We start from the raw sequence: 14,647 nt of genomic DNA on the forward strand, positions 1-14,647 counted from the left end.
GGTTGAGAAAGCTTGTAACGTTCCAACTCCTTGATGCACTGAATACAGACATTGCAAGCAGTATTGGACTAACACAATTGTTGTTTGTAACTCAAACGGCAACTCAGAACGACTCTTTAGCGTGAAGGGAGGTTGAATGTTGTTCACAGGTAGAAATCGTGTCCCAAATCTTCAGTGACTTCCCAAATACATGGAGTTGGATCCAGTGTGAGGGATATTCATGGGATTATTGCTTCCAACTGGAGCCTTGCCTCGGGTGTGTTACTGTATTGCCTTGCTACCACTTCATACTCCTTTTTTGTTTGTTTCCATTTAAAAATCATCGACCTGTGAGACATCACCTGAGTTTGTGACTGGTTTTCTCTAAGCATCTGTGGTGACATGGCTCTGCTCTCCCTCCGCTGAAGCCTTTGCATGTCCAGAACCCTCAGTAAAAGCGAGCTCCTTGGCAATGTTGGTGTTTCTCTGATTTTGTTTTCTCCTCCCGGCCTCAGTTAAAATTCTGCTTGCACTGGAACTTCCCATCTTGTTCTTTGTTGTGCTGACATGGACCATGGCCTGAATGTCTCAGAACCAAGTGTTGCCGTGCGACTCAGCTCTTGCTTGAACCTGAACTGAGTCCTTCCTTCGTTCATGTGGCAGAAGTAGACGTTAGGAAAGGTCATGGTTAATACTACTGCCACTGTTAGAAAACCTTTAACGGCTCTTTGCTATGTGTCTTCCTCATGAGAATTCCATAAGCATCGGTCACTTTACTAGAACTTTCTTTGAGTGTCTCCACCATCCTTTGGAGCCATTGGAAACCAGTCTTTTGACTTTTGTTCATATAAAACATGAGCTTTCTTTTGTCACCTTTTCTGTGGAGACCCCATTTAAGTAAGCATTACAGGTAGAAAAGGCATCTGTAGCACGGAACCATTGTGAATTGTGTTGTTCTGGTCTAATAAGAGAAGTAAGGTTTTCTATCTAAACTGATTCAAACCAGGTTAGGCAGATTGGGGCTTCGTGGAATTAATTGAATTAATGGCCCCACCCTTCCTCTCTCCTTTAGAGCATCTGCTTAAGACCTGCCATCTGGTGCTCATCTTGGCTACATTTCTTAGTTGAATGGCTAAAGAAGCCCATTGGTTCTGTAGCTAGGTTCTGCAGGCATGGTCCAAAGCAAGCTTACTTACCATAATTTTGAGAAAATAAAAGCAGGTTGATTTCAAGGTATCATTTGGGAAAGGTCTTCTCTGCTGGCTGACCTGTCCGTTGCTCAGGGTTTAAAGGCAGCTCTGTGTAGAAAACACATTTGAGACCAGAGTACTGTTCTGCTGCTGTACTTTATTTCTGTAAGTAATTGGGCTTCTCCTGTCCTTTTAAAAAACTTGTCACTTTACACATGATTAATGTACTGCTTCTGGGGAAATGCTTGCTCTCCTTCCTGAGTAGTTGAGATTTGACTATTAATCTAAGGCAGAGGTCGAATGATCATCAGAGTGTTAGTGCGGTTCAAAAACAAATTGTGAACAAAGTCAGCAGATTATATTGAAAAAGATGTGAAGCCAGGGTCAGGGTCCTGGCCCTGCCACTCACTCATGTGGGACCTCGGGGGGGTCTCTGCCTCCCCAGCCTCCTTCTCTTTGTCCACAAAACGGAAGCAGTCATGGCTGCCTCGTGGGGTTGTGTGAGGATGAAATGAGATAACGATGATTTCTGTTGAAATTTCACGCGCTGGTTCTTACTGAGTATTTAATGATGATAGTGTGACTTCCTGAGCTTCCATCAGCACGTCAGCAGGTTAACTCATGACACTCTGCTAACCACTTCTTCCCAGCTGATGAGGTTAAGAAGTAAACCCATGTCCACAGGAGATCCACTGTGGTGCAGACAGGACACAGAGTCTCCATCAAGATTGTAGCCTGAATGCGTGCTTTCTAGTAACACCTTTGCCAACTGGAATTCGTTGGTTTTTGCTGAGTAACGTGGGAAAATGGCAAGTGGTAAATAATCCAATAAAGTTCTGTTTTTAAACCAAATCTTTTCCCCAGGAGAGAGAGCGGAGGTCGCCAGCATTTAACCTCCAAATCAGCACCTTCCCCGAGAACAACAGCAGCGCCCTCCAGCTGTTCTGTCACCAGGAAGGAGTTAAGGTAGCGTGCCTGGGGGGTGCCCCCGCTCTACTACGGCCACAGCCCGCTCAAATGCTAGGCTCAGCTGGAAAGGGGATTGTGTGCCGGTGCCAGGGGTAGAAATGATTTTAACAAGATACCCCCGTCCCTCCACTATATTTTGAAAGTCAGAGTTCATTATTCCAGCGGGTCACCAAATGTTACCCTACTTGTACTCATGTTAAAAGAGCAGAGCCTTGGGATGCAGCCTTGAAGGCAAACCCCAGCTTGGCCACTTCCCAGCTCTGGCCTGTAACCTCTCTGACCCTCAGTCTCTTCATCTAGGAGAGCTGAGTGGCAACACCCACACTGTGAAGTGGGTGTGACAGTTAAATTAGATAGTGAACATGAAGGGCTCAGTGCAGTGCCCAGACTGCGCTGAGTATTCTAGAGACAGTAGCTGTGGTCGTTCTAGCAGCTCAGCGTTTGCTGTGACCCTGGAGTCCTGCTAGGCCCACGGGCACAGAGGGGTCCTTCTGACCCACAGGATTCCGTGAACCTTTCTAGAAAGCGGTGTTTGTGCTGGCGTAAAACTCAGCCAATACGCAGCAGTGACCAGCCCGCCCTCCCTCCCTGAAGGAACTGCTAAGAGTAACTCTCTGCCCGGCCTTAGGCTCTAAGAGACAAGAAATGGAGAGGTGTCTTATCAAGGACTGAGGGCTGAGGCCCTAGAGATTGGTGTGGATGGTCTTTGTAGCTCACACAAAATGAACGTTGGACATCTTTTCCAGGATGTGAATATTTCTGAACTTATGAAGAAATTAGATATCCTTGGCGATAATGGGGTAACTATGAGCGATCGGTTTCCGGTTTTGTGTTCTTGTTTTGATTCGGGTGTACTCTGTGTGGCTTTTGTTTCGTTTCGTTTTAATTTCTTCCTAAGAGATCTACTAAGTACAATGTAAGGCTTTTGTATGGCCACATTCCTGCGTGGGTGGCTGGGTCCACGTCCATCAGAAGTGGGGTTCTGAAGTTAGATCATCCTGATAGCCCGTGAGTGATGAGGGGAAAGAAAGCCTAAAAATGAATGTCCAGAAAGAAAGTGGAATCCCTCGAGATTTCTGAAATCAGAAAGTGAGACTTTTGCCTTCTTAAAAGATTAGCTTGAGCGAGGCCCTATTTCTAAAAGGCTCAGTGCCACTACATGAGACATTCCCACCCCGAGGGCCGGTCCTCAGATATGTCACATCTGGTCCCGTCAGTGAGTGGGGCTGACCCCGGGGAGGCCGCTGTCAGAGTTGTGTAGGGCTGACTATCTGCACGTGATGTGAGATCAGTGTAAAATGCCCTTGCCCATTTTTGTGTTTTAGAATTTGAGAAATGAAGAACAGGTTGCAATAATCCAGGCTGGAACTGTGCTTGCCCTGTGTGAAAAGGTAGAGCCCAGCGGCATTTCTGTCCATACACCTTGTCTGAGCTTCCCGGCACCATACAAGAAACTGTACATTGGCGTCTCGCTTTGTTCTGGAAGCATGGTTCTGGTCCGTCTGTGTCTGCATGCGCACGTGCATGCCTTTTTGTTTTCTGATTGAAAATCACTCATGCTTATGGTAGAAAACTTAGAGACCGTGGAAGGAAATCAAAACCCCCTTCAAGGAAACCATCTGCGACAGTTGGTCTATTTCCTTCCAGTTTTTTCCCACGCCCTTTTAAAAACCTTGGTCAGGATCATACTTGAGTTTTTAATCCTGCTTCATAAGCTTCCACCATGAGAATGAACGGCCCTGCATCATTCCACCTATAGCCACACCCTCAGTAATGATTCTTTCACTGTTAAGATATTGAGGGCATTTCTGCTTTTTTTTCTATTTACCATCATGCAGCGATGAGCGTCTTTACCCATAAGTTTCTATCTACATTTTAAAACACTTCTACAGGATAGATTCTAGAAGTGGAATCACTGGGCTGATGGGTAAGAGAGTTTTAAAGAGCTTTCATGCTGTCAAATGGTTTCCAGAAAAGTGGTACCAATTCCCCTCTACCTGAGTGTTACTGCTGCCGGTTTCTTGTTCAACAAGGCATATGTCACCACTAAGAACTCTGCTGATAGGATAGGCAGAAATTATATGATGTCATTATTTTAATTTTCATTTATTTGAGTGCTAGTGATAATGGATTTTTGTCTATTATCCATTTTCTTCTTTCTTGTGAATCGTAATTACATTCCATTGCCCTTGTTTGTTACTTATTCATTCATACATTAATTCAATCATGCATTCATCTATTCACTTATTTAATACGTATTTGGTCATAACTATGGTTTTTCTTACTGACTTATCTATGTGCTTTACATACTAAATATAATAACTTACTGCCGTATTTATTAAAAATACATCCTGGTTTGCCTTTTCCATTAATTTAGGCTGTTTTAGGCATATCCAAGTTGCTAATGTAGTCTGGTCTATAGATCTTTTTCTTTTAAAGCACATGAGTTAAACTTTAAAGTGCTACTTTTATAATGATGAAGTCTTAATGACCTTCATCAGGATTCCTTCCAGAATCTTTGGAAAGGCATTTAAAATATAGTTTTCTTCCCTGAGCACCTGTCCATCCTTCCCCGTGTACAGGGCACTAGACGTTGGTAACAGACTTATGGCAAACCCTTGCTGAGGTCACACAGGTGGTTAAGTGGCGATGCCCTCATCACTGCTACTGTCACCTGGCTGAGTCTGTGTCCTCAGGGGGGCCGGGAGATGAGGATGACTCATACCTGGCTGGCTGGGGGCCCCTCAGATACAGGTGATGGTAAGTGTGCATTCAGTAAACATCCCTCTCACCAGGAGAGCCAAATGCGACAGTGTAGCCTCCAGGGGGTCACACAGAGCCCAGCAGACACTTTCAGTTTATTCCTCGTTCACTCCAACGTTCACTGAGAATGAGTCTCCGAGCACCCAGCGCCCAGCACGCCCGGAAGACGTGGCGATGCCAGACCCAGGCCTCCTTCCTTATCCCCCGGAGGCCCCTCCTGGGCTGGCTCTTAGCCCCCCGACAACCCGCCAACTGCAGGGGCTGCTGCAGGCCAGCGCCTTCATCCCTCTGAGCCGCGAGCCTTGCAGAGTTAGTGTCAGGACTCCAGGACACGGCACGTTTAAATGGGACCAAGCCTCGCTGCCAAGCGCCTGGGGCAAGGCTGGGGACTGAGAGGTGTTTGATCGATGGTTGTGGACAGTGAGCAAAGAGCAGGAACTGCCAGGGACTCGGGGTGGGGCTGGGGCAGTGGGCCTGGGGAGGGGGCTCTCCCTCTCTCCTACCCCCAGAGCCTCCTGGAGGGGGGCAGACTGGCGGGAATCCCCAGCCCTCTGCCAGTTACCAAGTTCTCCCGCCCCGGGCCCTTCCCGACTCTCTCCTCCCCACACCAGGTTCCAGACCCACGGCCTTGGCCCCAGCTCAGGCTTTCAGGGCTCCTCTTCTTCTCAACAACTGTGCAAGGTTAGCAGCACGGGTCCCTGGACACAGAGGACACGGGGCCTGCCTGGCATGCGGCTGCTGTCTGCTTTCACCCTGTCGCCCACCCCATGCCCACCTGTACCAGCCCCCGCCGGCTGCTGCCTGTCTGCCAATGACCACAGAGCCCTGCCAAGCTGGCTGGCTGGCACTACGCTCTGCACCCTAAACGCAGAGAGCTGTGCCAGCTGCCCTGGCCTGCCAGCTCCTCCCAAAATCCCACAAGGGTGGTGGCAGGAGAGGCGGTGCCCGGCGCTGGCTTTTAGAGGCCCGACTCTGGACCAGGTGAGAGGGGCCCAGTTCCCCATTTGGGACAGTCTGTGGGGACTGGACTTAGACTGGTGTTGCCTCATATCCTCAGGGACACTAGCTCTGCCGCGTGTCTGTGATTGAAGGCCCAGAGTTTTGGAGGTGCCGTGTCTCCCCCGTGGAGAGAACTTTGTGCTGAGTTCACCCCCGGAAGAAAAGTGGGTCAACGGGACTCCCCTGGGAGCACCTACAGGACAGCCAGGGTGTCCGACTGTCCGGTTTCCCCAGGATGCATGGGACTTTCAGTGCCGAAACGGGGACAGTTCCAGGCAAACGGGGATGAGTTGGTCACCCCGGGGCTGATGGGTGCTGAAGAAAATCTCGCAGTGGGGCTCAGAGGCCCCTGCGACGTCCTCAGTCAAGCCCCCTCAACCAAGTTACACCTCATTTAAAAAATTGCCATTCAGTACTGGTATCTGACTGGCAGTACTGAGGTCCACTTCAATTTTCTATTTAGGAGCACAAGGCTCCTTTCGTAGCCTATAAGCGAAGTGCGACTCAAACTAGTTTGCATGTCCCTTGGCATTCTTGCTGCAAATGGCATCTTGCCCTGGGCGCTTGCTCTCCTCCCATCACCACCTGGGGAAGCCCTGCTCTGTCTGGTTCAGAGAAACACATGCAGGCCCATCTCAGCGCCCTCCAGACCCGCCTCTGGTCAGCGGAGTCCAAGATTGGGGACGTCGCCTAGCTGCCTCAACCCAAACACACACCACACATGCTGAGCAGAGAACATGGGGCGTCAGGGGGACTTACAAGTGATCACAAGTCATGCCTCTTCTCCATCGAGTTCAAAATCAATCAGAAAGGTGGAAGTTTTTAAAAATCCACGCTCTCACTGGCAACAACAGATGAGAAAATGCAGCTTAGGCCACAGGCAAGCTTTCTAATAGTTGGCCCAGCGTCAAGGCCTTGGGACCCTTCTCTGAAGGGAGGGTTGAGTGTTAGAGGGGGGAGGTCCCCCATTCCCCAGCTCTGAGATCAGGGTCCTGCACCTGTGGGCAAAGTGCCGGTTGGGGCGGAGGTGCACCAGCCACACCTCCCACGAGAGTCCTCTTCCCGCGCCCTGTGGGCTGACTCACTTCTCCCTGAGGGTTTGGGGGCAGGCAGGCACCCTGTCCCCACTCCCCAGGTTCTCACCCCGGAGCAAGGCCCCATAGACATCTGGCCGGACTCCGATAAGAAATCCGTGCCCTCACACGCCCGGAGGCCCACGGCCAGCATTTTCTGTTCTCACTTTATTCTCCCAGTGGCTGAAGAGGACCTGTCAGGTTTTTTCTTTACGTGCATAATATGCCTGTCAAATCTTTGTTTTTTAACAATAAGAAAAAACTGGACATTATGTTCTACAAAACCTAAGAGCAGCTTGTAGTGATTCAAAACTGGATTTTTTTCCATTTTATTTTATTCATTTTATGACTGCTTGCATTAGGATAGTAAAAAGTGAAATATTTTTCATTCCTTGTCAAAAATATGCTTACCTGTTTCTAAGACATTGCACACCGGCTCAGCACCGTCTAAAGCAATGCTGCATTGGGTGCCTGCTTCCGCGGCTGGCTCTGGGGCCGCTCTTGGGGGCCATGCTAACATGGACTTTAGCGGGGAGGCTCTGTGGGCGGAGCTTTATCTAGGCTTGTTCCCACTATGGAGCCAGCACACACCCCACAGACCTCCAGACCCCTGCATCCTCCTTCCCTAAGCAAACGTCTGTTAGGTGCTTGCCTCACTCCAGGCCCTGTGCAGGGTAAGGAAATTTAACAGAACACATCCCATGTCGTGGGAAAAGGGAAACAGCAATCTGTCAGGTGAGTGCTGTGACAAGGGATCCATGGAGGGCACCAGGCCCCACAGACTCAGGAAGCAGGGCAGGCTTCCTGGAGGAGGCGACAGCTAACTCAGGTCCAGAGGCTGAGTAGGTAAAAAGGCCTGGGGCTGAAGCTGGGGGTGGGAGAGGTGGCGATGTTCCAGGCAGAGAGAGCAGCATGTGCAGAGGCCCTGAGGTGAGGGAGGCGTGGCTGGTCCCCCAGCCATTGTCAGGAGTGATGGGATCTCCTTGGGGAGGCTTTCAGTGGGAGCAGGGAAGGTCCATGAGAGATGCTAAGTGTTTGGAGAGAACACGCTGGCTGGTGGGCGGAAGGGGATTTGGGGTCTGACGTGAGCCTGGGGGCTGAGAGGGGGCCTGCGCTGGGTGGTGGTGGTGGAGTGTGGTGGGTGGGGTTTTGAAACGGGACGGGGGTAGAACCAACGTTTGGGAAGTGAAGGGGGAGGAGCCGTGGCTGCTCCCAGTTTCCCAGTCAAGGTGAGCTGGGGCTCTTCCCATTCGAGGGAAGCCCTTCCTCAGGGAGCTTGAGGCATCGGGGTGTGGGTGGCAGATGTGGGCTGGAGGGGGACATTTCAGAGAGGGAGAGAGCATAGGGGAGGGTGGAACCCCGGGGGGAGTGCTGAGGAGAGGGGACAGCCAAGGGTGGGGCCTTTGAGGGCGCCAAGAGTCCAGAACGGGCAGCCGCAGCCAGAGGAGGAGGACTAAGGGTCTGGGCCATCGGGAAGGGGCGCGTCCACAGGTGGGCAGCAGGCAGGCCTACGGCAGGGAAGTCATCTGTTGGCTTTAGCAACGAGGAGGTTGAATGTACACATTTACACATGTTGTCAAACTGACACCCCCAGACACCCCTAAAACCTAAAACATCCCCACAGGGCGTTAGCCAGGTGTGTGGACCTCCCCCTGTCTCTCAGGTGGGCTCCTCGTAAAGAGACACCCACGTGCCTACACCTGAGGAACAGCTGCCTGCCTCCTGGTCACCCCCTCCCAGACCCGAGAACAGGCAGACGGACCCCCATCACCAGCCCATGGCAGGTGCCCCCGCCCGTGCTCTCAGGCCCTCACACCCTGCATGGCCAGACCCCCTTTTACGCCTGCATCCCGCGGTGCCCCTGGCTGCTCAGACACGCCCCAGTGGCTGCAGGGGTGCAGTCCCGCAGGCTGGGTTCGAAATCCCCACTTCTCACCTGTGTGACCTTGGACAAGTGACTTAACTCAGCTGCCATGTCTTCACCTGCAAAATGGGGAGATGCTGCCTTCTCCATGGGGTGGTCATGAGGGGGCCGGACGAGGTCCCAGGCGTGAAGCCTCCAGCACAGCACTTGGCACAGGGAGGCTCGCCTGCCCGGCTGCGGAGATCCCAGGGCACACACTCGCAGCCTTCCACATGTATCCACCATGCACACCCACAACCTCCCCTACTTATAGGCTTGCCTGGGCTCACACCCCACACCTACCTGCATGCACGTACGCACGTGTGTGTACCCATGATCCCTGAGCTGACATCTGTCGAAGCTGAAACATCGGGATGGACTTTGAAATTCCATTTCGAGGACCACCTTGGGACATGATGGGGACCCTCTCCGGGCCAGGAGCCTCCTCTTGGAGGACGGCCCCCAGTGAGCTCTTGTTCTCACTAGCTGCGCCCTCTGTCCCTGCTGTTTTCCAGTGGCTGAAGCAAATAGAGGGAACGGAGGCGGCCCTGACCCAGAAGATGCTAGACTTGGAGAAAGAGAAGGTAAAAGATGCAACCCCCTAGGAGGGAGGGGGGTTGACAGAGCTCAGATAATTCGCTTCCCAGGAAGGCCTTGCGTGTGTTTTGTATTGATTTGCATGCATTTCTAAATATTGCTTTTGCTCTCATGGCTATTCTGTGTAAGTATCATCCATTCACTCAGTTATTCACTTGATACATATTTTTGGAGCCTCTGCTATCCTGGACACTATGCCAGGATTAGGGGTTCAGTAATGAATAGCGGGGTCCCTGCCTTGTCTAGCCTGCAAGCCCTTGGGGATGTATGCGTGGGAGCTGGCAGTGGCAGTGTCGTGTGGGGACATTAGGGGAGGCACTTTGGTGGTATGGAGGCACCTGGACCAGGGGCTCAGGGACATCAGGATGGAGCTCCAGGCTTCACTTGCCCCTTCTTGGCCATGAGTTTGGGAGAGACACACTGGACTTTGCTTCCTCATTGCTAATGGGGTTTCCTATCTCCGCCTCACTGGGCCATAGGGATGAGAGATAATGGGCACATGGCCTGTTTTCACGCAGTGCTTGGCACACACGGTACTTGATAAACAGCGATGCCAGCTCTTCACCAGGTGCCGTGAGTGTACTGCGGGATTCATCTTACCCAGCCTGGGGATGTCAGAGAAGGCTTCCCAGAAGAGATGGTTCTTGAGCCTTCAAAGACCAAATCAAGTTTTCTAAGTAGAAATGAGAGGGGGAGGAGCAAGGAAGAGCCTAAGGCCTGGAAGCAGCGTATTGGGTGGGAAGAGCCCTGGGCTGAATCACCAGGCCTGGGTGTCTAGTCCCACTTCTGTCACCAGTGAACTGTGGCATCTAGGACAAGGCACTGGTCCTCTCTGGCCCTCTGTTTCCTCCTCTATAAAATCAAGTGGCTGCAACTGCTGAGCTCTAAACCTGAAACCCTCCAATCAGTAATAAAAAAGAGATTCGGGTTTCGGAGAGATCACGCTTTCAGGGACTGAGTGACCGGAGAGTGGGGAGGGTGCGTACAGCAGTGAGAGTAATCAGGAGGTGGGTGATGCCACTGGTGTGGGGAGGAAGAGCCACATCTGAGAACCAGCCGCATCCAGGGTCCACCGGGATGTGACAAGAGGAATCGAGAAGGATTCCCGTAGCCCGGGGCGTGGGAACCAGGTCAGACACCTGAGAGGAAGGAAGCTGGGAGGAGTTGGGACAGGCTTGATCAAGGCTCCTGGGCCAGCGAGGCTCCTGCTGGGGATTCACGCAGGAGCAAGCAGGGCAGACCTGACATCCCTTCTCACCCAAGCACCTGGCAGGTCCCCAACTCGGTGGGACCGTCACTCTCCAGCAAGTGTGAGTAGGTTGGCTCTGAAGAGCTGCCCGGTGATGGGTTCTCACACTGATCTTGACCTTGGGCACCTCCTCTTTTTCAGGACCTATTCAGCAGGCAGAAGGGCTACCTGGAGGAGGAGCTAGACTACAGGAAGCAAGCCCTCGACCAGGCTTACCTGGTAGGACCGGAAGTGGGTTGCATGTTCTGATTCTTTAGACTCAGCATTACAGGCTGCTCTTCCTTTTGGGGCTGACGGCACATTTGGGGTCCTTGAAATGCTGCGTGGCACGATACCAATGCCGTCTCCACATTTCGACGGGTTTCAACCCGAATGACCATACAGATACATTGTCACTTTTTCCAAATCAGTCATGATTTTTCAAAACCATTTAGTTAGCTTGATAGTTTCTTTGGGCCTACTTATTCCGTTCTAGTAATCATTTGAGATGAAGGAAAAGAAACTTTCTGCTTATTAATATTTCTTATTAATATTTCTTTATGCTTAAAACCCAGAGAAAGTGTTCCCATAAATAGCAAAAAGAGACAGTCACAAAGGAACAAAAGTAAAGCAATGAGTGGAGGGTGGGTGATCATCAGAACAAGAATTGCTTGTTGTGAGGTCCTGTGCAACATTGTGCCTGGGTCACAGAACTGGTTCTGGACTTACTGGTGATGAACATGAGGTGGGACCATGCTCAGGTTCATATGGCTTTGAGGGGGCATTTCCAGGATGTCCCCACAGCAGAGCGCACTTGGAGTTCAACACCGCTCTTGCAGGAAGAAGCAGTGAGTATATAGAGTCTGGAGCAAGCCTTTGCTCAGATCATTTGTAGCTAAAATCATTTTACAAAGTGGGTTTGTACCTAAGAAATGCAGAATCAATAACTAAAAATCTCTGACTCCATGAAGACAGAGAGTAGGATGCTGGGCTTAGCACAGGTGGAAGATTCTGGACTTGAAGGCTGGTCCACCTCACTGTGACCCTTGACCCTTTGTGTCCAGGCTCTGAGGCTTGAATCCCCAGGGCAGGGGGCAGCAGATGGAGAAGGTCAGGACAGTTTGAGCCTCATCAAGAAGTGGCATTTTCCCATTCAGTCCTTACTTCTGGGCACGTGCTGTTAAGGGCAATTTAGAAATGAAAACATACTCATCCTTTTCTTCCCTCTTTCACTTTTTTGGGTTTTCCTTGATTCTGTCCATTCTCCGTCCTTTTGCAAGCGCCCTTTGCCGCTGCACTGTACACCACCTCTGTCCTTCCCTGGCCTTCCCCAGAAAGTTCTGAGGATAACGATTTCAGGAGATAACATAGAAACTTATGGCCCCAAAAGGAGGGGGAGGCTGCAGGAGAGTAAGTTTGGAAAACTCTGAGGACTTCTTGGGTCCTAAAGGATGGGCTGAGACTTCAAGAGGAACAGAGCAAGCCATGTCCAAGTTCAGTGGCTCTTGGGGCCCTCTTTCAAGGGACATCTTGCAAGACTGGTGTTTCCCAATGCACTTTGGAAAACTTGGTGTCCACCTTTGGCTCTCTAAGTGCCATGTGCAGAAAGGCCCCGGGGGACCCTGAGTCCAGGTTCCACCGAGGAGGCCCCTGGGCGTGCTGATCCAGTCACTGGGTAGAAAGGACATTCTTACCCAAAGAATATTCCAAAGCCTCAAGTGGGCTTTCAGGCACATGACGAGATTGGAGCTGTGATCAGCGCTCGGCTGACCTGAACAGTCAGGGAAGAAAAATCTCCAGAGGGTGGCAGTGCCACGGCCGCGGGCAGAAGGGAGGACAGCAGGTGCCAAAGTCACACCTGTGTTCCTTTGTCGTTGAGCTGAGTGAGATGGTGCAGGGCCACAGTGGAGCTTCCAGAACTGGGTGGTGGGGTCCTGGCTGGAAGCTGGCCACATGTGGGTCTCCTAGGAGCCCAGCTGCTGCAGGGGGAGGGGGCGGCCAGCAGGCACAGGCAAGCTCCAGCTCCATGTGGATCCCTTGGCTGTGTCAGTGGACAGATTCCCACCTTCTAGTTTCCCAGGGGCGACGACTGGGGTCAGGAGAGGGGAATTTGATGCCTGCTGGCTAAGATTGGTCTGATGGGCCTGGAATTCCCTTGGGGGAAGGGGGTTAGCACAGCCATGCTGAAGCCGGGGAGGCTGCAGGAGCAGGTGGCCACAGGCACAGAGGGCCACCCGTGTTGACCCACTGCTTCAAACCTCCTCCTGCGTCTTCTTAGCAATTTCCATTAAAACGGGTGATTGGTCTATAGCATCTTTGGAAGAGAAAGAGCCGTTCCTAGCAAGGGACGTGGGTGGGGGTTTAGGATGGCAGAGAAGGAGATACTTCTCTCTTTTGTCCCTAGATATTCCCATAAGGTAAATGTATTTAAGTGTCTCGCCGTGAGGCTGAGAAGAAATAACTTCCTCTCATGGTGAAAACTCTGAGCTCTCACAAGGATCTCCTCCCCTGGCTACTAACCTCTCATGTGCTTTGCTAACCAGGGGTGTCTTGCTTTTCAGGGGGAGGAGAGAGCAATGAGGACACTGTCCCCATTTGCTTGGGGTTGAAATTGCTTTTCTAACTAGGCAGCTGAATGCCAAGTGCATGCAATTTGGGGCATATTTTCCACGCTACTCGAGATAAAAGGCGAGATTTGTTCCCAAGCTGGGGGCAGTAAATTGGAAGCCAAAGACAAAAATAAAGACCAGTTGAGTCAAACCTCTCTTTGAATCACACATCTTAAGGGGCGGTTATGACTATTTCTTCTTATTGCCCTAGTCCCCTCCTGTACAGAGTAGGGTGTCTTGATTGAACAGAGTTAAGAAGTGTTCTCAAAACCGTGTGCACAGGGCTGAAAGGGGCTCCCTCACCCCCATGCCCACCCCCGAGACCGCTGGTCGCTCTGCTCGGCCCCTGCATGCCTCCGCTCCCTGTCCAAGATCCCCCAGCTGGGCCTCGCTCGGCTGCAGTGTCCTAGGGGTTCCCGTCCACCCACCTGTGACCTCCCACTGTCTGTGTGATTTGGGCCGCTCAGAAAATCCAGGAGCTGGAGGCCACGCTGTACGACGCGCTGCAGCAGGAGCCGGGGCGGCGGGCCAGCGAGGCGCTGAGCGAGGGCCAGCGGGAGGACCTGCAGGCCGCCGTGGAGAAGCTGCGCAGGCAGATCCTGCGGCAGAGCCGGGAGTTTGACAGCCAGATCCTGCGGGAACGCATGGAGCTGCTGCAGCAGGCCCAGCAGGTAGGGGCAGGGGCCCAACTGGGCGCCACTGGCCACCACTGGCCACCATCCCCGCTTCTCCACCCCTCCTGTTCCCTGTCGGCACACTGACACCTCTGACGGGCACATTCGATGGAGAGCTGGCAGGAAATCAAGTTTCTGTGAAGCAAGGAGGTCTTCCCGTGGAAGCCCTCATAGCCCACAGGTGAATCCTCAGTGATGGGGAGACGCAGGGCTCTCGGGCCCACTATACCGCCAACTGTTTCTAAACAACACAGTCCCCACCCCAGCTAAGTGGTAACACAAACCAAAGCAAGGTGTCCCCTCTTCCTCCAGCATTTATGTTCTGTTTAAACTCAGGTTCTTGTAACCAGGAGGCGCGGGCTGGACGGTTTGCTTTGGGGCTGATCTCGTGATAATGGCTACTTGGAGGACTGGACCTGGAAGCTGTATTAGTTGTTACCTCTGAAAACCTAAATGTATTCCTAAATGTATCTGGGGTCCTGTGTGAACGTCATTTGCTTCCCAGGACTCGTGAGGGGGACAAAGATGAGGACGCAGCAGTAGCTCTGGCATTCCTTGGGCGCTCACTATTTTAGATCCTTTACCTCACGGCACTCCTGCGGGTGGGATGATTATGTCCATTTTCCTGATGAGAAAACTGAGGCTCAGGAAGGTTAACTCATG

The 14,647-nt window shown here is 51.8% G+C and overlaps 1 protein-coding gene across 2 annotated transcripts in view; it reads left to right on the forward strand.

The window, feature by feature from the left end:
• JAKMIP1 (janus kinase and microtubule interacting protein 1) overlaps nt 1-14,647 on the forward strand; it is a gene marked incomplete at both ends in the record, with an annotated part of 71,702 nt that overhangs the window by 44,437 nt on the left and 12,618 nt on the right. Inside the window, 6 exons of one of the 2 annotated variants that reach the window (XM_082605194.1) lie at nt 2,034-2,135; nt 2,885-2,938; nt 3,464-3,529; nt 9,392-9,460; nt 10,864-10,953; nt 13,778-13,981. In XM_082605194.1, the coding sequence (XP_082461320.1) occupies nt 2,034-2,135; nt 2,885-2,938; nt 3,464-3,529; nt 9,392-9,460; nt 10,864-10,953; nt 13,778-13,981 (585 nt within the window). The remainder of the gene's footprint in view (nt 1-2,033; nt 2,136-2,884; nt 2,939-3,463; nt 3,530-9,391; nt 9,461-10,863; nt 10,954-13,777; nt 13,982-14,647) is intronic. The other variant, XM_082605195.1, reaches the window with a different exon arrangement.

The sequence above is a fragment of the Mesoplodon mirus genome (assembly GCF_964341445.2).
Source record: "Mesoplodon mirus genome assembly, chromosome: 2".
Taxonomy (NCBI): domain Eukaryota; kingdom Metazoa; phylum Chordata; class Mammalia; order Artiodactyla; family Ziphiidae; genus Mesoplodon; species Mesoplodon mirus.